The sequence below is a fragment of the Budorcas taxicolor genome, chromosome 17 (assembly GCF_023091745.1).
Source record: "Budorcas taxicolor isolate Tak-1 chromosome 17, Takin1.1, whole genome shotgun sequence".
Classification (NCBI taxonomy): domain Eukaryota; kingdom Metazoa; phylum Chordata; class Mammalia; order Artiodactyla; family Bovidae; genus Budorcas; species Budorcas taxicolor.
The window spans coordinates 55811292-55835078 of NC_068926.1; the positions used below are offsets into that span (position 1 = coordinate 55811292).

Consider the following 23787-nt stretch of genomic DNA (forward strand, 5'->3'; position numbering starts at 1 on the left):
GGGATGGGGGAGTGACTGCTTTATATGCACGGCGTTTTCCTTTGGGGTTTTGAAAACATTTTGGAAGTCGGTGTAGATGGGCTGCATGACATTGAAAATGTTCTAAATGCCACTGAACTGTACACTTTAAAGTGGGTAATTTTATGTTATGTGATTTTCACCTCAATTGAAAAATAACTGCTAGGATTGGTCCTAGGACAAATGGTAGAGGTGTACAGTTTATCCTTTGAACTATCTTGCAGGCTAACACCTCCACCCCAGGCTCTACTGCTGTGTCTCAGAACTTGGGTGGCTTAGTACAGCAGAACCTAATCATGACACTCATTCTAGGTAACATCTAGGCCTACAGCTTTCTAACTTCATTAATTCATTTATTAGTAGCTACTTATGGCACAACTTGGAGAAGGCGATGGCACCCCACTCCAGTACTCTTGCCTGGAAAATCCCATGGGCAGAGGACCCTGGTAGGCTGCAGTCCATGGGGTCGCTAAGAGTCAGACACGACTGAGCGACTTCACTTTCACTTTTCACTTTCACGCATTGGAGAAGGAAATGGCAACCCACTCCAGTGTTCTTGCCTGGAGAGTCCCAGGGATGGGGGAGCCTGGTGGGCTGCCGGCTATGGGGTCGCACAGAGTCGGGCATGACTGAAGCGTGTCCAGCAGCAGCAGCAGCAGCAGCAGCATGGCACAACTACCACCTGCCAGTCACTGGGGTAGATGCTGGTGATAAAGTGATTGACCAAACTGGACCCAGGCTCCATGCTCACAGAGCTTACAATCCAGTGGGGAAGAGAAACATTAATCAAATAATCATCCAGTCGTTGTCTGTGACAAATGCTAGGAAGGACAACTGTGATCTAGTGAGAGGGATGTGACCGAGCCAGGAGGTCAAGGAAGGCTTCCTGGAGGAAGTGACAATTAGGTAATGATTTGAACACTGTAGGTGTTAGTAGTGAAAATTTCTATCAAACCCTATTATGTGGCTGTCATTGTGCTTGCTATTTCAACTCATAACTCCCAAAAGTCCTTTGAAGGATCTACTACTGTTATCACTTGTATTTTATAAAGAAACTGAAGCTCAGAGAGGTCAAGTGGCTTGCTTAAGGTCACACAGCAAGGAAACCATGGAACCAGTGGTTTACTCAGACATGGGCAACCAGACCAATATAAAAATTTAGGCCTCATGGATAGGCCAGTGGGTAACAGATTACCTTAGGTGGACCAATGGCTCAGGATACTTAAAATTTTAAATATAAAGCTGAAATGGTCATTCGGTGAAGGAGATCAAACTAGATGCTTTTCTGTTTCTGTTTTATTCTTCGACTTCTGAGAACACTGGGCCCATATTTCTTACTGTTACCAAACTCATCAACATGTGGAAGTTGGAGGCTACGAATGCTTGATATAACACACTAAATCGAGAAGGTGCATCACTTATTAGTAAGGAGGACACCAACGACAGTGATCATGAGCACAATACCTCCGGCAACTCCTAGGTGGCGATAAAGAGGAGTGAGGCATGTTACCAGTCTTCCCAAAAAACAACATGTCTGTATTTTTAAGTATGAATGAACATAAAAATTTCTAGTACAAGAGGTGTTGAATAAAAAAAAACAAAAGTCCCCCTCACACTTTCCCTTAAATCCCTCCTTTTTTCTTCTCAAAATTAACTGGTTGAAGGTTTTTTTTTTTTAAATCTATTTTTAGGAGGCTTATTTTATTTTAACTGCAATTTTTTTCCAGAAAAGGTATTTGCTTATATCACTCTCCATTAAAACAAATGACACACTTGGAACTTTCTCCCCTTAGTGTATCTTTCCATGTCAGCACATACTGAGCTCCCTCACTTTTGGCTGCAGAATCCGTAACAGTAATAGTTAACATTTGCAGAGTGCTTACTGTATACCTGGCACTGTCCTAAGCACTGTCCTTGTTTTAACCCATTTAATCATCACAAAATCCTAAGAGATACATTCTATTATTATCATCCCCACTTTACATATGAGGAAACTAAGACACAAGTGGATAAGTAACCTGCCCAACATCACAAAGCCAGTGGGCCAGAATTTAGATGCAGGAAATTTGACTCCCAAGTCTACACTCTTAATGACCATGCTGAACTACCATAGCATAAATATATCATAATTGATTTTATCTTTATTTTCTGAAGGCTCTTTAAAAAATTATAATTTTTTCCAAATTGTGCTAAAATATATTGTTATGAAATGTACCTGGGATCTTGGCTTTATTCATGTTTGATGAGGCCAACAGATCAGGATAGGAATGCCATGGAAAAGACAGCTTGTTACTCTCAGTTCCCAAGAGGAGGGGGTGGGAGGTGTGCCATGCCACACACAGCCGAGACAGGGAACTCTGAGGGTGGCCACAGGCAGGGAGAGTGAGGGGAAAGCACGTGCAGAAAGTCCTTATTGAGATTTCTCAGAGAAGGAATGGGTGAGGTAAGGTAAGCTGCTGAGCAGGTCTAGGATTGGACAGTTAGAATACTTTTGGTGGGCTCTGGGCTATAGGGCCGGTCCCTAGTTGTACTTGGCCCTGGGATGGTCAGGGCAAAGGAATTTTGCCTCCTGGAGTGTAAAAGCCGGAGAAAAGAAGTAGTTCAGAACATGGGCTTTGGAGCTGCTGGTCACTTGCCTAAATGACTTGCATATTCTAGGCAAGTCATTTACCATCACTAGCAATTAGTTGGGAGGGGAAGTCTCTCCCTGGTCTCTGGCCCCAAGAAGTCATAAAATGTACACAATTAAAAATGATTAATACATATACAGAAATAAAACCTACCATTTAAACCGTTTTGATGATGGCGATCTAGTCGCTAAGTCATATCCGACTCTTGCAACCCCAAGGACTGTATAGCCTGCCAGGCTCCTCCGTCCCTGGGATTCTCCAGGCAAGAACACTGGAGTGGGTTGCCATTCCCTTCGCCATTAAACCATTTAAGTGGCATTAAATGCATTCACACTGTTGTGCAATCATCACAACCATCCATCTCCAGAACTCACAAACTCTGTACCTGTAAACTCCCTGTTCCCTCTTTCTTGAAGCCCCTGGCAACTACTATTCTACTTTCTGTCTGTATGAATTTGACTACTTAAGTACCTCCATGTGAGTAGAATCACAACTGTTATCCTTTGTGACTGGTTTATTTCACTTAAACATAATGTCTTCAAGGTTCATCCATGTTGTAGCATGTGCCAGAATTTCCTTTCTTTTTGAGGCTGAATAACATTGCATTAGGTGTATACTACATTTTGATTATCTATTCATCCAGTGATGGATACTTGGGTTATTTCTATCTTTCGGCTATTATAAATAATGCTACAATGAACACTGGTTTACAAATACCTTTTTGGGACCCTGATTTCAACTCTTTTTGGCATATACCTGGAAGTGGGATTGTTGGGTCATATGGTAATTCCATTTTTACTTATTTTGGAGGGACTGCCATACTGCTTTCATAAGGGCTGCACCAGTTTCTGTTGCTATCACACTGCACTATAGTTCTAATTTCTCCACATTCTCCTATATTTTCTTCAAAAGTTTTATTGTTTTAGGTTTTACATCTAGATTTAATCCATTTTTAGTAACCTTATATGTATGGTATGAGGCATGGGTTGAGGTTCATTCTTTGGCACAAGGGTATCTAATTGTTTTAACATTTTTGTTTTTCATCTTAGGCTTTCACAAATAAAATTGCTATCGTATTACAACTTGGGCTTTCCCAGTGGCTCACTGGTAAAGAATCCACCTGCAATTCAGGAGATGCAGGTTCGATCTCTGAGTCAGGAAGAGCCCCTGGAGGAGGGCATGGCAACCCACTCAAGTATTATTCTTGCCTGGATAATCCCATGGACAGAGGAGCCAGGTGGGCTACAGTCCATAGGGTCTCAAAGAGTTGGACATGACTGAAGCAATTATGTTTGGGATTACTTTATCGCAACCTCTTCAAAACTGAATATTATCAAGGCCTCCCTGGTGGCTCAGTGGCAAAGACTCCACCTGCAAATGTAGGAGACATGAGTTCGATTTCTGGGCCAGGAAGATCCCATATGCTGTGACAACTAAGCCTGTGCACCATAACTACGGAGCCTGTATTCGAGAGCTGGTGAGTGGCAACTACTGAGCCTGCGTGTCTTAGAGCCTGTGCTCCGCAACAAGAGAAGCCACCACAATGAGAGGGCTTCCCTTGTGGCTCAGCTGGTAAAGAATCCGGCTGCAATGCAGGAGACCTGGGTTCAAAGTAATGCTCAAAATTCTCCAAGCCAGGCTTCAGCAATATGTGAACCGTGAACTCCCTGATGTTCAAGCTGGTTTTAGAAAAGGAAGAGGAACCAGAGATCAAATTGCCAACATCTGCTGGATCATGGAAAAAGCAAGAGAGTTCCAGAAAAACATCGATTTCTGCTTTATTGACTATGCCAAAGCCTTTGACTGTGTGGATCACAATAAACTGTGGAAAATTCTGAAAGAGATGGGAATACCAGACCACCTGACCTGCCTCTTGAGAAATCTGTATGCAGGTCAGGAAGCAACAGTTAGAACTGGATATGGAACAACAGACTGGTTCCAAATAGGAAAAGGAGTACGTCAAGGCTGTATATTGTCACCCTGCTTATTTAACTTATATGCAGAACATCATGAGAAACGCTGGACTGGAAGAAACACAAGCTGGAATCAAGATTGCTGGGAGAAATATCAATCACCTCAGATATGCAGATGACACTACCCTTATGGCAGAAAGTGAAGAGGAGCTAAAAAGCCTCTTGATGAAAGTGAAAGAGGAGAGTAGAAAGTTGGCTTAAAGCTCAACATTCAGAAAATGAAGATCATGGCATCCAGTCCCATCACTTCATGGGAAATAGATGGGGAAACAGTGGAAACAGTGTCAGACTTTATTTTTGGGGGCTCCAAAATCACTGCAGATGGTGATTGCAGCCATGAAATTAAAAGACGCTTACTCCTTGGAAGAAAAGTTATGGCCAACCTAGATAGTACATTGAAAAGTAGAGACATTACTTTGCCAACTAAGGTCCGTCTAGTCAAGGCTATGGTTTCTCCAGTGGTCATGTATGAATGTGAGAGTTGGACTGTGAAGAAGGCTGAGCACCGAAGAATTGATGCTTTTGAACTGTGGTGTTGGAGAAGACTCTTGAGAGTCCCTTGGACTGCAAGGAGATCCAATCAGTCCATTCGGAAGGAGATCAACCCTGGGATTTCTTTGGAAGGAATGGTGCTAAAGCTGAAGCTCCAGTACTTTGGCCACCTCGTGCGAAGAGTTGACTCATTGGAAAAGACTCTGATGCTGGGACGGATTGAGGGCAGGAGGAGAAGGGGACGACCAAGGATTAGATGGGCTGGATACCATCATGGACTCGATGGACGTGAGTCTGAGTGAACTCCGGGAGATGGTGATGAACAGGGAGGCCTGGTGTGCTGCGATTCATGGGGTTGCAAAGAGTCAGACACGACTGAGCGACTGAACTGAACTGAACTGAACCACTGGACCACCAGGGAAGTCCGTGTTCTTAATTGCAGCATGCACAATTTTCAGTCTTCACTGCAGCAGGCAGGATCTTTAGTTGCGGCACGTGGGATTTAATTCCCTGACTAGGGATCAAACCTGGGCCCTCTGCACTGGGAGCATGGAGTCTTAGATCATTAGGGAAGACCCTATTTTTAAACATTAGTAATGTAGTAGATTTTTCTTCTATGGATATCAATTTTTGAACATAGAAAATAAATTTTAGACATGAAAGTAAGACCTCAGAGCTTTTTAAATATTTGATAAGATCCCAGAGGAAAAAAATGTGTTGTAGTTACCACAAATCTGTTCTAAAAGTTCAGCCCACACAAATTTATGTCAAACTTACAACTAATTAGAGAAAATGGGAAAGAGGTAATTAAGTCATTTCATTCTGTTATATGTAATAAGTCGTGTTGTTATTTTTTCTTAGTTATGAACTAAAAGATGAGAGTCGATGTATGATTTATGGGAGTTAGTTTAATGACACGATTAAGAACATGCATATCAGAATCAAACTGGCTGGGCTCAAATCCTAACACTTTGAAGTTGTGTGATCTTGAACAAGTTCCTTAACTTCTCTGAGCCTCAGTTCCCACAAAGACAAAGAAGAATTGATAATAGTACTTATATTTACGGTTGTCAGTGACATCTGAGTGAAAGTACATTTTAAGGGTTTAGCGCAATACTTGGCAGATCAGTTCAGTTCAGTCACTCAGTCGTGTCCGACTCTTTGCAACCCCATGGATGGCAGCACACCAGGCTTCCCTGTCCATCACCAACTCCCAGAGCTTGCTTAAACTCATGTCCGTTGAGTCTGTGATGCCATCCAACCATCTCATCCTCTGTTGTCCCCTTCTCCTCCAGCCTTCAATCTTTCCCAGCATCAGAGTCTTTTCAAATGAGTCAGTTCTTTGCATCAGTTGCCCAAAGTACTGGAGTTTCAGCTTCAGCATCAGTCCTTCCAGTGAATATTTAGGGTTGATTTCCTTTAGGATGGACTTGTTGGATCTCCTTGCAGTCCAAGGGACTCTCAAGAGTCTTCTCCAACACCACAGTTCAAAAGCATCAATTCTTCAGCACTCAGCTTTCTTTATAGTCCAACTCTCACATTCATACCTGACCACAGGAAAAATCACAGATTGACTAGACAGATCTTTGTTGGCAAAGTAATGTCTCTGTTTTTAATATGCTGTCCAGGTTGGTCATAGCTTTTCTTCCAAGGAGTAAGCGTCTTTTAACTTTATGGCTGTGGTCACCATCTGCAGTGACTGTGGAGCCCAAGAAAATAAAGTCTGTCACTGTTTCCATTGTTTCCCCATCTATTTGCCATGAAGTGATGGGACCAGATGCCATGATCTTAGTTTTCTGAATGTTGAGCTTGAAGCCAGCTTTTTCACTCTCCTCTTTGACTTTCATCAAGAGGCTCTTTAGTTCTTCTTCACTTTCTGCCATAACGGTGGTGTCATCTGCATATCTGAGGTGACTGATATTTCTCCCAGCAATCTTGATTCCAGCTTCATCCAGCCCAGCATTTTACATGATGTATTCTGCATATACGATAAACAAACAGGGTGACAGTATACAGCCTTGATGTACTTCTTTCCCAATTTGGAACCAGTCCATGTTCCATGTTCGGTTCTAACTGTTGCTTCTTGACTTGCATACAGATTTCTCAAGAGGCAGGGAAGCTGGTCTGGTATTCCCATCTCTTGAAGAATTTTCCACAGTTTGTTGTGATCCACACAGTCAAAGGCTTTGATGTAGTCAATAAAGCAGAAGTAGATATTTTTCTGGAACTCTCTTGCTTTTTCTGTGATCCAGTGGATGTTGGCAATTTGATGTCTGGTTCCTCTGCCTTTCTAAATCCAGCTTGAATACCTAGAAGTTCTCAGTATACATACTGTTGAAGCCTCGCCTGGAGAATTTTGAGCATTACTTTGCTAGCATGTGAGATGAGTGCAATTGTGTGGTAGTTTGAACATTCTTTGGCATTGCTTTTCTTTGGGATTAGAGTGAAAACTGACCTTTTCTAGTCCTATGGCCACTGCTGTTTTCCAAACTTGCTGGCATATTGAATGCAGCACTTTAACAGCATCATCTTTTTGGATTTGAAATAGCTCAACTGGAAGTCCATCACCTCCACTAGGTTTGTTCGAAGTGATACTTCTTAAGGCCCACTTGACTTTGGACTCCAGGATGTCTGGCTCCAGGCATCTGACTTGGCAGATAGTGAGCCATAATACTATTATTATTATACTATTATATTATTATTATATTATATTAATAATATAATATATTATATTATTATACTCTATTTTTTCTTTTAATGGTTAAAGAACTTCTTTGGTGGCAAAAGAGCTGTTCTGAGAACTGAAGAATATGGAGAGACTGAAGAACAAATCCTATTTAGTCAGATGCTGTCTTTCTCAGTCACTGAGGTTTTACTGTCTTCTCTGGGGGTTTCCCTGGTGGCTCAGAGGGTAAAGCATCTGCCTGCAATCTGGTGGCTCAGAGGGTAAAGCGTCTGCCTGCAATGCAGGAAACCCGGGTTCGATTCCTGGGTTGGGAAGATCCCCTGAAGAAGGAAATAGCAACCCACTCCAGTACTCTTGCCTGGAAAATCCCATGGATGGAGAAGCCTGGTAGGCTACAGTCCATGGGGTCGCAAAGAGTCGGACACGACTGAGTGACTCACTTTCACTTTTCTGGGGTCCCAAAGAGTTGGACACGACTAAGTGTGCGTGCATACACACACACATACACACACACTTTTGCAGTTTCCAAGGAAAAGAGATGCTACACTGCTTTCGAGAACTTTGAGGCCAGAACTGAGTCCTGGTGTGAGTTATCTTGAAAATAACCCTGGAAATCAGCCAATAAGTCTGTTTAAAGGCAAGAGACTGTAATTTAGTGCTTTGGACTAGTGGCAAGTAGTCATGTTGGGAGCTGGAGCTTTGGAACCAGACTAAAAGCGTGAAAAGTGTTAGTTGCTCAGTTGTGTCCAACTCTTTGCAGCCCCATGGACCATAGCCTACCAGGCTCCTCTGTCCATGGGATTCTTCAGGCAAGAATACTGGAGTGGGTTGCCATTCCCTTCTCCAGGGGAATCTTCCCAACCCAAGGATCAAACCTGTGTCTCCTGCATTGGCAGGCAGATTCTTTACCACCTGAGGTACCAGGGAAGCCCCAACCACGCAAGTTCGAATCCTACCTCTACCACTTTCTCCTTATGGGTCCTTAGGCAAGTTACTTAACCTTCCCACACCTCAGTTTCCTTGTTGGTGGACAATAAATTCCTCAGTTGGCTCTTGTGACGAATATATGGCAAAGAGTGCTTAGAACAGTGTCTGGCATAATGTAAGCCCTTAAAAAGCATCCGCTCCATTTCTGTTTGGTTGAAAGGCAGTTATTCGAGAACCTGATGCTTCTTTTCTGTTGGAGCTGTGCAGTTTCCCTCCAACTTGTTTCTGGAGCCCATTACAGAGACACGTAGGGTTATAAAAGGCAATAGAAACATGCCACTCATTAAAGGTGAACAATAGAACCAGCCTTGTCCACTGTTTCCACGAGGGGGCAGTCGAGACTCAAAGGAAGCCTCACAAGCCGCCCACACAAGTCGGGCTTCATTGGGTTCACAACTTAGTGAAGTAACTTCTGGGTGTACATGGATTTTCATAACTTCTGTTTTCTAAACCAGCATAATAAGTGATCAAGGAATTAGGGAGAATGTTTGAGGACAGGACTTTGAACCAATTCCGTGGTGAATCACATCTTCCTTCTGAAATCAGGTTTATGGGACTTCCCTCCTGGGCCAGTGGCTGAGACTCCGTGGTCCCAATGGAGGGGGTCTGGGGTTGACCCTTGGTCAGGGAACTAGACAGACCATATGCTACAACTAAGAGTTCGCATGCTGCAACTAAAGATCCTGTGTGCCACAACTAAGACCCCGCACAGCCAAATAAATAAATAAAATTTTAAAAAACGCAACCCAAATCAAATTTAAATCTTACAACAAAGTGAAAGACGATGCGGTAACTTTTGGTTCTTTTCTCTTTCCCCCTTTCTCCCTCATTCATTATTTATTTATTCATTCTTGAAGTGAAGTGAAGTCGCTCAGTCATGTCCGACTCTTTGCGACCCCATGGACTGTAGCCTACTACGCTCCTCCATCCATGGGATTTTCCAGGCAAGAGTACTAGAGTGGGGTGCCATTTCCTTCTCCATTACAGACAACAAATAATTACAAAAATCCTTCCAAATGCCAGGCACCAAAAAGGCAGAGGTGAAAAAGATTAACATGGTTCCTGCTCTCTTAGGGGCTGACAGTCTGCTGGAAAAGACAATTAAAAAAAAAAAAAGATCATTACACAATTGATTATTGTATCTACCACCGTGATAAGACCTCAAAGTAAAATTGCAGTCTGAGTGAGCAGGCAAAGGGAGACCCCAATGTTCTTGAAAAACTGGCATACGCGAGGCTTCCTTGAATACAAGAATCTACCCTGAGGCAAAGGAGTGGACATTAGTTAGAGGAAGGGGACATGGGAAGAAGAATGGTTTACTCATTCAACAATATTTGTAGGTTATCTGTTGTGGACTTCGTCTTTTTCTAGGTGTGGAGGAAATAAAAGAGCGATATGCTAATGAGGGACTAGAAGCAGGTGGCTGCCTTTGACAGGGGTTAGCTCATCTCTTTCTGAGAAGCTGAGACGGGGAGGGAGAGGAAGAGCCAGTCTTATGAAAAGCTGGGAAACAGTATTATGGGCAGGCGAAATAGCACATATAAAGGCCCTGTAGCGGGAATGATCTTGGCACGTTTGGGGAACAGCCAGTTGGCCAGTGAGTGGCTATAGCAGAGGGAGGTAAGGGCAGTGGTAGGCGATGACATCTACATGGATCACAGCCTTGTTCTAACTCAATGAAACTAGGAGCTATGCCGTGTAGGGCCACCCAAGACAGATGGGTCAAGGTTGAGAGTTCTGACAAAATGTGGTCCACTGGAGAAGGGAATGGCAAACCACTTCAGCATTCTTGCCTTGAGAACCCCTTAGAACTGTGGCATTGGAGAAGACTCTTGAGAGTCCCTTGGACTGCAAGGAGATCAAACCAGTCAATCCTAAAGGAGATCAACCCGGAATATTCATTGGAAGGACTGATGCTGAAGCTCCAATACTTTGGCCATCTGAAGCGAAGAGCTGACTCACTGAAAGAGACCCTGATACTGGGAAAAACTGAAGGCAGGAGGAGAAGGGGGATGACAGAGGATGAGATGGTTGGATGGCATCACTCACTGGATGGATATGAGTTTGAGCAAACTCCAGGAGATGGTGAAGGACAGGGAAACCTGGTGTGCTGCAGCCTGTGGGGCTGCAAAGAGTCAGACATGACTGAGCGACCGAACAACAAGGAGATGACATCTGAGCAGCAGCAGAGGTCTGATTTTGGAGGCCTTGGTAAAAGTTTGGGTTTTAATTGCACGGAAGGCCATTGGGTGGATGGGTTGGGTTTCAGCAGAGGAATGTGGTCCCATTTAGGTTTTGAGATTGCTCTGACCTGAAGTGAGGTGCTGATGCTGGAGGAGGACGAAGGTGAAAGCAGGGTGTGGCAGGCAGAATAACGAACCCCCAAAGACATCCCAGTAACCTGTGTTAGGTTACACAGCAGAAAAGAAAGATGGCTAAATTGTGTCCAACTCTCGCGACCTATGGACTGTAGCCTGCCAGGCTCCTCTGTCCATGGGATTTTCCAAGCAAGAATACTGGAGTGGGTTGCCATTTCCTTCTCCAGGGGATCTTCCCAACCCAGGAATTGAACTGAGGTCTCCAGCATTGCAGGCAGGCTCTTCACCAACTGAGCTAAGCAGGAACACAACAAAGGAATTTAAGTGGCCCATGGGATTAAAGTTGCTAACCAGCTGCCTTTAAATTACAGAGATTATCCAGGATTATCTGGGTGGGTTCAATGTTATCATAAGGGTCCTTAGATGGGGAAGAGGAGGGCAAAGGAGTCAGAACCAAAGAGATGACTTGAGAAACATTCTAGTGGCCTTTGCTGATTTTGAAAATGGGAGGAGGCCAGGAAGTAAGAAATGAGGGTGGCCTCCAGGGGGTGGAAAAGTCAAGCAAAGTGATTTTCCCTGAGAGCCTGCAGGAAGGAATGCCAGCCTGCCAGCAGCTTGATTTTCGCCCAGTGAGATCTGCTGCAGATGTTTAACCTCCAAAACAGTAAGATAAGAAATGTGGACTGTGGGACTTCCCTGGTGGCCCAAGACTCCACGCTCCCAATGCAGGGGGCCTGGGTTCCAGCCCTGGTCGGGGAACTAGATCTGACACGCTGCCACTAAGAGCCCACATGCTAGGACTTTCCTTGTGGTCCAGTGGCTAAGGATCCGCCCGCCAATGCAGGATTAGGTTAAGGTCTAATGCCAAAGGGCAACCAAGCCTGTGCACCACAAACACAGAAGCCTGAGTGCCCTAGAGCCCAAGCTCGGCAACAAGAGAAGTCACTGCAGTGAGAAGACCATGCACTGCAGCAGCGTAGCCCCTGCTCACCGCAGCCAGAGAAAGCCAGCAAGGAAGCCCCGACGCAGCCGAAAATAAATAAATCATTAATTAAATTAAGAAAGGGCCTGCGGGCTGCAACTGAAGATTCCATATGCCACAACTAAGACCCAGTGAACCAATGTGCGTGTGTGCTTAGTTGCTCAGTCGTGTCTGACTCTTTGCAACCCTATGGATTGGAGCCCACCAGGCTCCTCTGTCTGTGGAATTCTCCAGGCAAGAATACTGGAGTAGGTTGCCATTCCCTTCTCCAGGGAATCTTTCCAACCCAGGGATTGAACCTGGGTCTCCTGCATTACAGGCAGATTCTTTAACATCTGAGCCACCAGGGAAGCCAAATAAATAAAAATACATAAATAAGAAATAAATGTGGATTGTTTTTAGGTCACCAAGTTTGTATAGTCTTTGTTACAGCATCAATCAGAGATAAACACACAGGAAGGCCTCTAAGAAGACCACTGTCATCGTTCAGATGAGCTTTGGTAGTGGCTTAAGAAATATTCACCTTACCTACTAAATGCTGGGATCTGTCTTAGGCCCTCTTTCACGCTGGCCGTTAGGCCACCTATCACCTTTACAGAAGCAGGACTTGGCCACTCCTGAGTTCCTGTCGATATCCTCGCTCCAGAGCACAAGCAGTCCCCATACCTGGGATTCCATGTCACCCAGTGGAGTCAACACTTGGCGGTGGTGCCAGGAGCGGATGGCCTGGGAAAACTAAAGGGCAGGGCGCCTTGGTGAACCAGCGCATGGCTGTGACACTTTGATTGGACCATCACAGATCTGACCTGACCACTCATCTGAGGTCTAGAACAGGTACACCAGATGAAACTCAGGTTTACCTGACACACACACAAAAGCACCGAGTCAACTTTGTACTTCCCTCTCCTGACCTTCAATAAATTAACCTCTGTCAGAATAAATAATCAATAAATCTGTTGGAAAGGGAATTCCTTCTTTCTGTGGCCTTCTCTAGGGATGGATGGGTGATGCCTGGGTATCAGGCATCTTTGTATCTGTCAAATTGGAATTCAAAGTGTCTTGATCCAGGGACCTATTTTTAATAGGGTAACTCTCCAGGCTCAAACATTCAACATCCATGAATAATTTTTTTAAGGATTGGCAGCAACCAATGAATGTGGACACTATCTTAGAATGCTCTTTTTCTTTTTTAAATCAGCAACCCAAGATAGTCCCTTATATTTAGAAGCCTGGATCTAGGGTTACATATCAAGATACACGCACAACGCTCTTTTGCTGAACGCAGCTGTCATGGTGTGGGCCAGAGATAATTTGCTGATCCAGGAGCTGAGGCCAGCGATTTTACGTCTGCATCTGCTTCTGCCCGTAACTTGCGGGTAAAGACAGGGCCACTTCAAAGGCTGTAGCCATATCACGCTTAGCAAAGCACAGAGCAGCGGGTCAGGGACATTCCCTCCCTGAGGCTTTACCTGCGGAGCCAGTCAGTGCTCCCTCCTGCAAAGGGACTGCATGACACTGCTCCTTGCCTCTGCCTTGGCACCCTCACAGGTCCTTCTGTTTCTCTATGTGCCTGTTCCCCACTAGCCCGATAACTGTACTCAAGGGTCTCTGTCCTATTGGAATCTCCAAAGTCTAGCACAGTTTCTATGGTTGAACAGGTGCTCTGTCAATAAAGAGCTGATGAGGAAATGGAGGCGAGGGACAGCACAATGGGGAAATCGTCCAGAAAGCTAGCAGATGACTTTCCCCCTGCTTGTGACAGGCATAGTAAGAAGCAGCCTACGTAAAGCAGACAGTGGTTGTTATTGGTTTTTTTCTGTTCAGCATCTGTCTCTCCTTTCTTCTGGTAGAAAGCACTTTGGTTTTCCTTTGGGAAACCACCCTTCCCACACTCTCAATCCATAAAGTTTGGGTGGAGCTGACTTCACCCTCCATTTCGCCGGCTGAATCCTGACTCATTTCCTGCCAGAGAGGGCGCCACACAGCCTTGGACACTGCGTCACTCTGTGGCACAGGTGGCCACACCTGTGCGTTAATGGCTAGTATTCATTCTAATGGTTTGGTTCCTGCTCTAAATCAATCCTGCATTACTTCAAATTGAAACTTTTTCTCCTTGTAGCTATTATGGCAGAGTTACTTTATTTCCATAGTTTGGTTCCTGCTCCAAATCAATCCTGCATTACCTCAAATTGAAACTTTTTCTCCTTGTAGCTATTATGGCAGAGTTACTTTATTTCCATAGACATTGCTTAGCTGGTAGGAAGAAATTTGAAGATGCTGGCAGACACTGTGCCTCTGTGAAACCAAAATGTGCTCAGGAAGTTGAGAAGTAGGTAAGGGAGATGTTCTTAACAATACTGAACACCAAGATCCAGCCATACCTGAAGTTATCTCTGAAATTTTCATTTTCAGCTATATGAACAAGTAAACTCTTTGCTGTAGACCTTTTTTTTTTTTGGTCCACTGGCTGCTGAAACAGTCCCCTGGCTCTTGGCCAATCCATTTTCTAACTGTGCTTTCTGGAGTGAAGCAGGCATGATCTGAGCCCTGCAGGAGAAGACCATCACCTCACTCTGTCAATATCAAAACTCTCTGCCAGGACTTGGGGGCCCGGGAAAAAAAAAAATCAGTCCCTCATCTTGAGCCCAGAGCTCTCTGACTTTAGTGGGGCCAACACTTTCAGTGCCACCTAGAAGGGCACTTCAGGCCATAAGCTAGATATGAGTTGATACCTTGCTAGCACAACCCTTGGACTTCCCTCGTGGCTCAGATAGTAAAGCGTCTGCCTACAGTGCAGGAGACCTGAGTTCAATTCCTGGGTCGGGAAGATCTGGAGAAGGAAATGGCATCCCACTCCAGTATTCTTGCCTGGAAAATCCCTTGGACGGAGGAACCTGGTAGGCTACAGTCCATGGGGTCACAAAGAGTTGGACACGACTGAGCAACTTCACTTTCACTTCTTTCTTTAGTCCAACCCTCAGCCTCTCTGTGGTCTTCGCTGAGGCTGGGATGAATGAGCCCGTTATGGTTATGGGAGTCTCAAGAAGGTTGGGAACCCCAAGGAAACACAATGTACGCACCATGGCAAACCAGGTTTCTTAAAACCATTTTTATTCTGCCTCTCAGCAACACATCATTTGATTTGGATAAAAGATCAGGAACTTGAATACAAACAAACAGAAAACAAGGTGTGTGGAACAGAAATCAAGATCCATATACTGGAATGATGCTGGGATCTCTGTGTGCTGAGAATTGGTATTCCTGGTTCATGTCCTCCTGGGACAAGTGCTGGCTCATGACGGACGTCTGGGTGAAATGACAAGTAGAATCTGGTGTCCACCCGTGTTTATTTTTTGTGAGGGTCCAGGGTTTTTAACAAATCCCTGGGATCCACAATAATCTAAGAACGATGCTTTGTATTTGTGTAACACTTAGAATTTTCCCTCTGGGGCAATCGTATCTATCATGGTGATTAATTATCATACTGACCATTCCGAGATAAGTAGGCAGGTGTTCTTATCTCCGTTTTCCAGATGAAGAAATCTGAGGCACAGAAGGCTGAGAAACTTGCCTAAAACTGGCTTGCATAGATAGATAGTGGCAAAGAAGGCATTGAAACTCAGGTGTTTTGATTTAGGCACTAGTTCATTCACTTAGAATAAGCTGCCTCTTCTTTTGCTTAGGAAGGTTATTTTCTTGATTTCTAGTACTAGTTTTTGAAGTTATTTTTAACATATATGCCCTTATCACCTTTTGTATTAATCACTTAATATTTTCTTTGAGTCCACTTCTTTTTGTAAGTAAATGCATTTGACAAGAAAATTATATTCCTAAGTGGAGACTCATAAATGGAAAGCAATAAAATACATAGACTGAAAACCCACTAAGTTATTAAATTTTGTCTAAACAGAAGACTTTGAACTTGAGGTCTGCTCTTTATTAAGAAGGGAAACAAACCAAAGAATCAGAAAGGTGTTGAGGACCCATGAGCACTAAACAGAGACTTTCTCTAAAATGTAATCAGGATTGAAAAAGAAAAATGCAAATGTTCTTTGTGATTTAGTGACACTTAATCTTGTGGCTGCAAATGACTTAAAAGTTATCTTTGTGTACCACCAGTGGTATATCTTGCACACGGGGTTAGCGTGTTCTGGCAGGCAGAATAATGGTGGCATTGTTAGACCAGTAGTCACACCTACAGGGTTTACATTTGACAGAAAAATAAATACAGTGGGTGGCATTTCCAGGTTGCATCCAGGAAAATCAAAGATCTTGCCTGAGACTTGCTAAAGAGAGAGAGAGATTGAAGTAAGTTCATTAAACACAGGCAGTATATTCTCAGAACTGGGATGGGAAGGATCCCCATGTACCTGTGACTGACCACTAAGTACATTCTCAGAGTCTGAGTCTGTCTGAGGTGACAAATGAGGGTGTGGTCAAGTTGAGCCATGGGGGATGTAAGCAAGGGGTTGGTGGGAGGGAGTCAGGCGAGACTAAGGCGAAAGACCAGAAAGCTCCTTCATCCCCATCTTTGATGATGGAATGGAGCTGATGGAGGAGGAGCTACTAAAGGCCAAAGTGAAGCTACAACATGTAAAAATGAAAGCAAACAAGGCACAAAGTCAGCTCTATTCGATGACTTTAAACATGCTACAAACGCGCTCCACGCTGCAAACCAGGATCCTTTACTCTCCCCAGAACTTCCCTCTCCTCCCGGATCTGGACTTCTTCCCTCATTAAAAGCAACAAGATTTTCTGAGGCTCATCTCTGGAGAAGAGGAATGCACACATGGACACAACGGCTTTTGATACACTGAAACAGTGAGGCTTGATTTTCTTAAGGAAAAAAAAAAATCAATGGCTTCAGCTCATCTGGCTTTGCTGCCTGGGTTTCCTAAATTTTGGACTTTTTTTGTTGTTGCCTGCTGTTCTTTCTGGTTTTAGTTCATTTGCCAGGGACCTGCCTCTGGAGAGTCCTGAAGGAAAAGATCCTCACAGTCTGAAGTCAAGGATCCATTCCTCAAAAACTCCTCTGGGGTGTGTGTGGATGAGGTCCATCCTCCATGCTCGTAGATGACTGCTGGCTGTTCAGGCTCTGTGTGTACAAGAGACAGAGTGAGCGAGAGAGACAGACAAACAGAAGGGGGGGTGGCGGGGGAGAGAGAGAGAGAGAAGAGAAAGAGAGAGAGAAGAGAGCGCAGAGCCTCTTCAGCAAGGGCTTCCCTCTTCAACGGCTGGTGCCCTAATTCACCCAGTGCTGACATGGACTAGCAGCTCTGCACACTTTGGAGTCTAAGCACTGGCTTCTTTTTGAAAAATATATCTTACTTGGAAACATGTTTTACATGTTGCACATGCAAAACTCCAAATGATACAGATGTAGGCACAATCATGGCCCCTGAGGCTTTCTGAATCTTACTCTCCTCCTCAAGGGTTAGCAGCACTGTTAACATTTGGGGTGCACCCTCCAGGCATTTTCCTCTACATTTAAATCACAGCTGTAGTTAGAAAGGAGCATCTCAAGGAGAGATGGGAACAAGCCATGCAAATATCAGGAGGAATACAACTCCAGGAAGAGGGACCAGCAAGTGCAAAGGCCCCGTGGCATGCTTGTGTTGCTCAAAGAGGAGGAATTCAGTGCAGCAGAGGAGGGAGGGAGCAAGGGCTGGGAGATGTGGATGGAGAAGCAACAACCAGATCCTTTGGGGCCTTATAAAGCCATAGTAAGGGAGGTATCTTCACATTTAAGCTGCAGTATCGTATGCCATCCTATGAGTGAACCAGCATGTATTTACCTGTTCTCCCACTCTGGACATTTAGGCTGTTTCAAGGTTTCCCCTATTTCAAGTGGAGCTGCCTTGAGCATCATCGCACATCCTTGCTTCTCATCCCTGGGCTTCACATTTGAATCATCTGGAGGGCCCTAAAACCTACTGATGCCCTGCTCTATCACTGGACATTCTATTTTAGCTGGTCCAGGGTGGGCCCTGGGCATTGGGGACTTTCCTGTGTAGGGAGGAGAATTACTGTTTTAAATGCCTTTTTGTGACACTGAGAAGTAGATGCTGGGCAAGTAGGCACACAGATTTTAGAAAATGACCTTCTGAAAGACTGTCCCAATGTACTGTTCCACACCAACAGTGTGGTATCCCAGTTTTCACACTCTCACCAACCTTGATATTATCACGTGTGTGTGTGTGTGTGTGTGTGTGTGTGCGTGTGTGTATGGACATCTAGTATTTCATTGTTACTTTGAGTTATCCGGCTACTGGAGAGATTGAACATCTTTTTTTTTGTTTACTTTTTAAAAAACTTCTTTAGTCTTCCATTAAATTTTTTCTTTCTTTTTTTTGAACATTTGTTTCATGTTTATTCTTCCTCAATATCCTTCTTCATCAATATTCCACCATCTTACATCCTTTTCAAAGCAAAATTCTTTCCATTGTTGATGACTTAGGTCTGACTTATCTTTATCGCAACTTATCTGAACCAACAAAGAAAGGCCTTTTTGATCTGGAAACAGGTAATGTTTCCCATTTTTCATCATGGAATCACAAAAATTCTCTGAAGACACATCTGTGCGAAACAACTGCCAGGAAGGAAACCTTACATCAGCCAATAATACAAAGAATAAGAGAGATTTGCTCTTATGCTTTTGTAAGAGCAGCTTCTTACTTCTTATCCCTCATGATATTTATTCTTACTTCCCTTCTAACGCAAAGGGAGGATATGCTGAGGTCAGGAGAACTCTTTTCAGTCTCCTTATAATGTAGAAGCTTTACCAGTACAGAATGGGTTCATATCTGCTAACTCTGAACCTGCTAATAGGAGATAGTCATGGAATCCTTAACCTTAGAAGTGAAGCTCTTCCTTAATGGAACTTTGGAACATGATGTCTCTTATTGCTAAGAATGACAAGCAAGCATTTTTAATACGTGGTGGGAGTGTGCTTGGCTGTTTAGGTACCTACAAGGCCACCTAGGGATGTAAAGTCAGTGAAAATACAATGTATGTGTATTTAACTTACAGAAATAAACTATTCATATTTTTCACAGAGAAAAAAAGCAACTGTTGAAATGGAGATACTGGCCACCAGGCTGCTTGATGTTTATGAGTATGAATGGGTATAGGGCTCCTGTTGAGCTCAGAATGTGGTTCCAGTGTTTGAATGTACCACACGAGGCCTAAACAGCCAACAACCTCAGCTGGTGTTCGACCCAAGGGACACCATCCGTCCCCACACTGGAGGGAACACTGGCTATATTGGGCTGATCAGGAGACGCTGTGTGACTCTCAAGTAGGGCACCCTCCTACAGATACATCCAAGATTAATTTTGATTATTCAAAGCTCACTTTATGCCCCGACATTATAACTTCACCTCTGAGTAAGAAGCAGCTCCACTGGCTGTCATTTATTGTATTTGTGGCAGACAACACTGGTCTCCCTCACACCCAGGTTTGGTCAACTGATTTTGTGCTAAAGGAGTTCCACTGAATTCAACCAAGCATCAGACATGTGACCATGAGCATGATCACAGGAGAGAAGAAAGAGGAGACTTGGGAGATGTGTAAGCTTCCTAGGAGGTAGGGCAGGGGAAGCAGCAATCACCGAAGCTTCTTTCAGGTGGCTCAGGAATGTGAAAAAGTCTTACTTTGCAGCCTACATCTACCTATTAATACATAAGACTGCTCTCCATTAGGGACTTTCCTGGTGGTCCAGTGGTTAAGACTCCATACTCCCAAGGCAGGGGGGTTTGATCCCTGGTCAGGGAACTAGATCCCACATGCTACAACGAAGAATTTGCATGGCACAACTAAAGGGCCCTGTTGCTGCAAAGAAGAAAAGATCCTAAGTGCCAGAACTAAGATCTGGCACAGTCAAATTAAAAAAAAAAATGTTCTGCATTAGAGGCAAAGCTTTAGCATAGTGTTTGTACAACATTAGAATACTTAGAACTAGGTTTTGGGGGTTAGCAATGCTGTGACCTGCCTCTTGGGAAACCTGTATGCAGGTCAGGAAGCAACAGTTAGAAATGGATATGGAACAACAGACTGGTTCCAAATAGGGAAAGGAGTACGTCAAGGCTGTATATTGTCACCCTGCTTATTTAACTTCTATGCAGAGTACATCATGAGAAAAGCTGGGCTGGACAAAGCACAAGCTGGAATCAAGATTGCCAGGAGAAATATCAATAACCTCAGATATGCAGATGACACCACCCTTATGGCAGAAAGTGAAGAGGAACTAAAAAGCCTCTTGATGAAAGTGAATGAGGAGAGTGAAAAAGTTGGCTTAAAGCTCAACATTCAGAAAACTAAGATCATGGCATCTGGTCCCACCAATTCATGGGAAATAGATGGGGAAACAGTGGAAACAATGTCAGACTTTATCTTTTGGGGCTCCAAAATCGCTGCAGATGGTGATTGCAGCCATGAAATTAAAAGACGCTTACTCCTTGGAAGCAAAGTTATGACCAACCTAGATAGCATATTCAAAAGCAGAGACATTACTTTGCTGGCTAAGGTCCGTCTAGTCAAGGCTATGGTTTTTCCTGTGGTCATGTATAGATGTGAGAGTTGGACTGTGAAGAAAGCTGAGTACCGAAGAATTGATGCTTTTGAACTGTGGTGTTGCAGAAGACTCGAGAATCCCTTGGACTACAAGGAGATCCAACCAGTCCATTCTGAACGAGATCAGCCCTGGGTGTTCTTTGGAAGGAATGATGCTAAAGCTGAAACTCCAGTACTTTGGCCACCTCATGTGAAGAGCTGACTCATTGGAAAAGACTCTGATATTGGGAGGGATTGGGGGCAGGAGGAAAAGGGGACAACAGAGGATGAGATGGCTGGATGGCATCACCGACTTGATGGACGTGAGTCTGAGTGAACTCTGGGAGATGGTGATGGACAGGGAGGCCTGGCGTGCTGCGATTCATGGGGTCGCGAAGAGTTGGACATGACTGAGTGACTGAACTGAACTGAATGCTGTGATAATGCATGCTTCAGGGCCATTCGGAGTTTTGATCGTGGGTCTGGGAATCTGTATTTTCACAAGCATCCCTGCTGGATCTGTCACAGGTGAGACCTGTGCTTTGTGGAACATGACAAGAATAACCTAACCTTGCTTGAATCTTCAGACGCCAGCAGAAAGTAAAAGCCTGCAGACTTGTTGTTTTTGGCTGAGGATGCGAAAACTCAGGATCAATAAACAGATGGCTGCAGTATTTAAATGTTTCACCTCTGTGATTCATTTCTCTACTTTCCCTAGCAACCTGTGAACAGGGAATTTGATAAATCCAAGAGACTGCAAGTTTCTGATTCCATATGAACAGAGCACTTCTCTCCTGCCAGCTCAGCATTCTATCCCAAACTGTTGAATAAATTTGAGCTCAGTAATTCCCAGTTCTAACAGATCTGATGTCATCAAACTCTTAGCTTTCTTTGCTCCAACCACTACATGACTTACAGAGATATCCTGTAAAATTAGGATAGGTGATACAAAAAGATCATATTTGTGGTTACTGGAGGCAGGTTCTGAGGGGAGGGATAACTGGATGGTGGGGGTCAAAAGCTACAAACTTTAGTTATAAGATAAGTACTAGGGATGTAATATATAATGTGATAAATATAATAAACGCTGCTGTGTGTTATATATGAAAGTGGTCTACAAGAGCAAATTCTGAGAGTTGTCATCACAAGGAAAAAATTTCTGTTTCTTTCTGTATCTATACGAGCTGATACGTGTTCACTAAACTTACTGTGATAATCATTTCATGGTGTATGTAAGTCACCTCATTGTGCTGCACACCTTTAACTTATAAGTGCCGAATGTCAATTAAATCTTGATAAAGCTGGAAGGAAAAAAAATTAGGATGAATGAGACTTTCATATGAGCTTGGGTGAAGACTATCATGACCTGAATCTGTTCCAAGAAAGTGAACTACCAGAGATTTCAATCATTTGAGAGAGATTGGTTACAGTTTTCTTAATAAGGGTAAGGAATATATATATACACACACACATACATAGATACACACACATAAAGGCATGTGTGCTCAGTCATGTCCAACTCTTTGTGACCCCGTGGACTGTAGCCCACCAGGGTCCTCTGTCTATGGGATTATCCCAGCAGGAACACTGGAGTGGGTTGCTATTTCTTCTTCCAGGGGATCTCCCCGACCTAGGGATTGAACCCACATCTCTTGCATTGGCAGGCAGATTCTTTACCACTGAGCTACATGGGAAGCCCTTTTTTAAAAGGCAGGACTTAACAAGTTTTAAAACATAGGAGATTTCAGATAGGTTTTTTTTTTTTTAATGAAATACAGAAAACTGACAAACTCAAAGCTTTTGATCTTACCTCTAGGCTAGGCCTTTTCTAAAGTCAGATTTTCCCAGCCCCTCTACGGAGGTCCTTGTTTTGACTGTTACAAAAGCGTCTCTCTGTGGTACACCTCCTGGGTGGTAAAATGATTCCCGTCCTTGGCCTTGAGTTTGATATAACATGTTAGGATGACGAGTTTGCTGATGTAAATGAAAACTGACCACTCTGTTAACGGCTGGTGCTATTAGTGTGTCCTTCCTTTTCGATTTGGGAGGAAGGAAGTCTGTGTTCTAATCTGCAGGGTGTTCTAATCACCTGCAGCAGCGTCTTTGGGAGGGAGTGGGGAGCTTGAAAATGCAGATTCTTCGTCCTCACTTATGACTCAGTGAGTTGGAATCCTCTGAGGTCGGGCTCAGATGTCTAACTCTTTTAAAACTCCCCAGTAAGTCTTTCTGCAGCCCAAAGTTTGGGAAGCTCTACTTTAGTAATTCCACAATGTGATTCAATTCCTCCAGTAAGCCAGGCTGGGAAATTTATTTCAAAGGATTACTGAGAAATCGGGTCTTGTTCTTGGTTTTAATGGAAAACAGAACTGATTTCATTCACTGAGGTCTAGTTTCTTACTCTCTCTTATACACAAGCACATACACACGACAAAGCTTTAAATTTTAGTTTCTCCATGGAATTCTAACTCTGGAAAACATTTTTGCTTTTTTTGATCCCACAGAAGGAAAAGTAGCTAGAGGGAACCTGACCATACAGATGGGGAAACAATTCTATCCTCACTTTATAGAGAGGCAAATTGAGGTACTGGAAGCTTCCTAACTTGCCAGGGTGGGAGTTCCTGATGGTCGGGTGGCTAAGACTCTGCACTCCCAATGCAGGGGGCCTGGGTTCGACCCTGGCCAGGGAATTAGATTTCACATGCCACAACTAACAGTTCATATGCCACAACTAAAGACCCTGTGTGCCAAAACTAGAAGATGCTGCTTGCCACAACTTAAAAAAAAAATCCTGCACACCACAACTAAATACCCCACACGCAGCAATGAAGACTGAAGACCCTGTGTGCTGCGACAAAGACCTGGTGCAGCCAAACAGATAGGTAAGATAAAAGTAAATATTAAAAAAAAATGCCAGAGTGGTCTGGGTGGTAGAGCTAGGATTTGAGTCCCGGCAAAACGAGTGCTAAGAGCCAGGCTCTAACCACTGTGAAACACTTCCCATCAGGGAGAATCAATGGAGAGGCTCCTCTTCTAGCCTTCATTACTACTACTAACGAAACCTCAGTCACAAGGATACAAACATCAGTGTTTCACCTGCACACAGAAACCTTCTTATTGAGGAAGACTTCTGGGTCCCCAGTGAAACTTCTTG

General features: G+C 43.9%; 1 protein-coding gene across 3 annotated transcripts in view; it reads right to left on the reverse strand.

Moving 5' to 3' along the window:
- Positions 1-15190: 15190 nt before the first annotated feature.
- Positions 15191-23787, reverse strand: part of TMEM233 (transmembrane protein 233) — a 46835-nt gene continuing 38238 nt past the window's right edge. For all 3 annotated transcript variants that reach the window (XR_008200806.1, XM_052654630.1, XM_052654631.1), the window contains one exon: positions 15191-17181. Coding sequence is in view for 1 of the 3 variants with exons in the window: in XM_052654630.1 (XP_052510590.1) it covers positions 17175-17181 (7 nt within the window). In the remaining 2 variants the exon portion in view is untranslated. The remainder of the gene's footprint in view (positions 17182-23787) is intronic.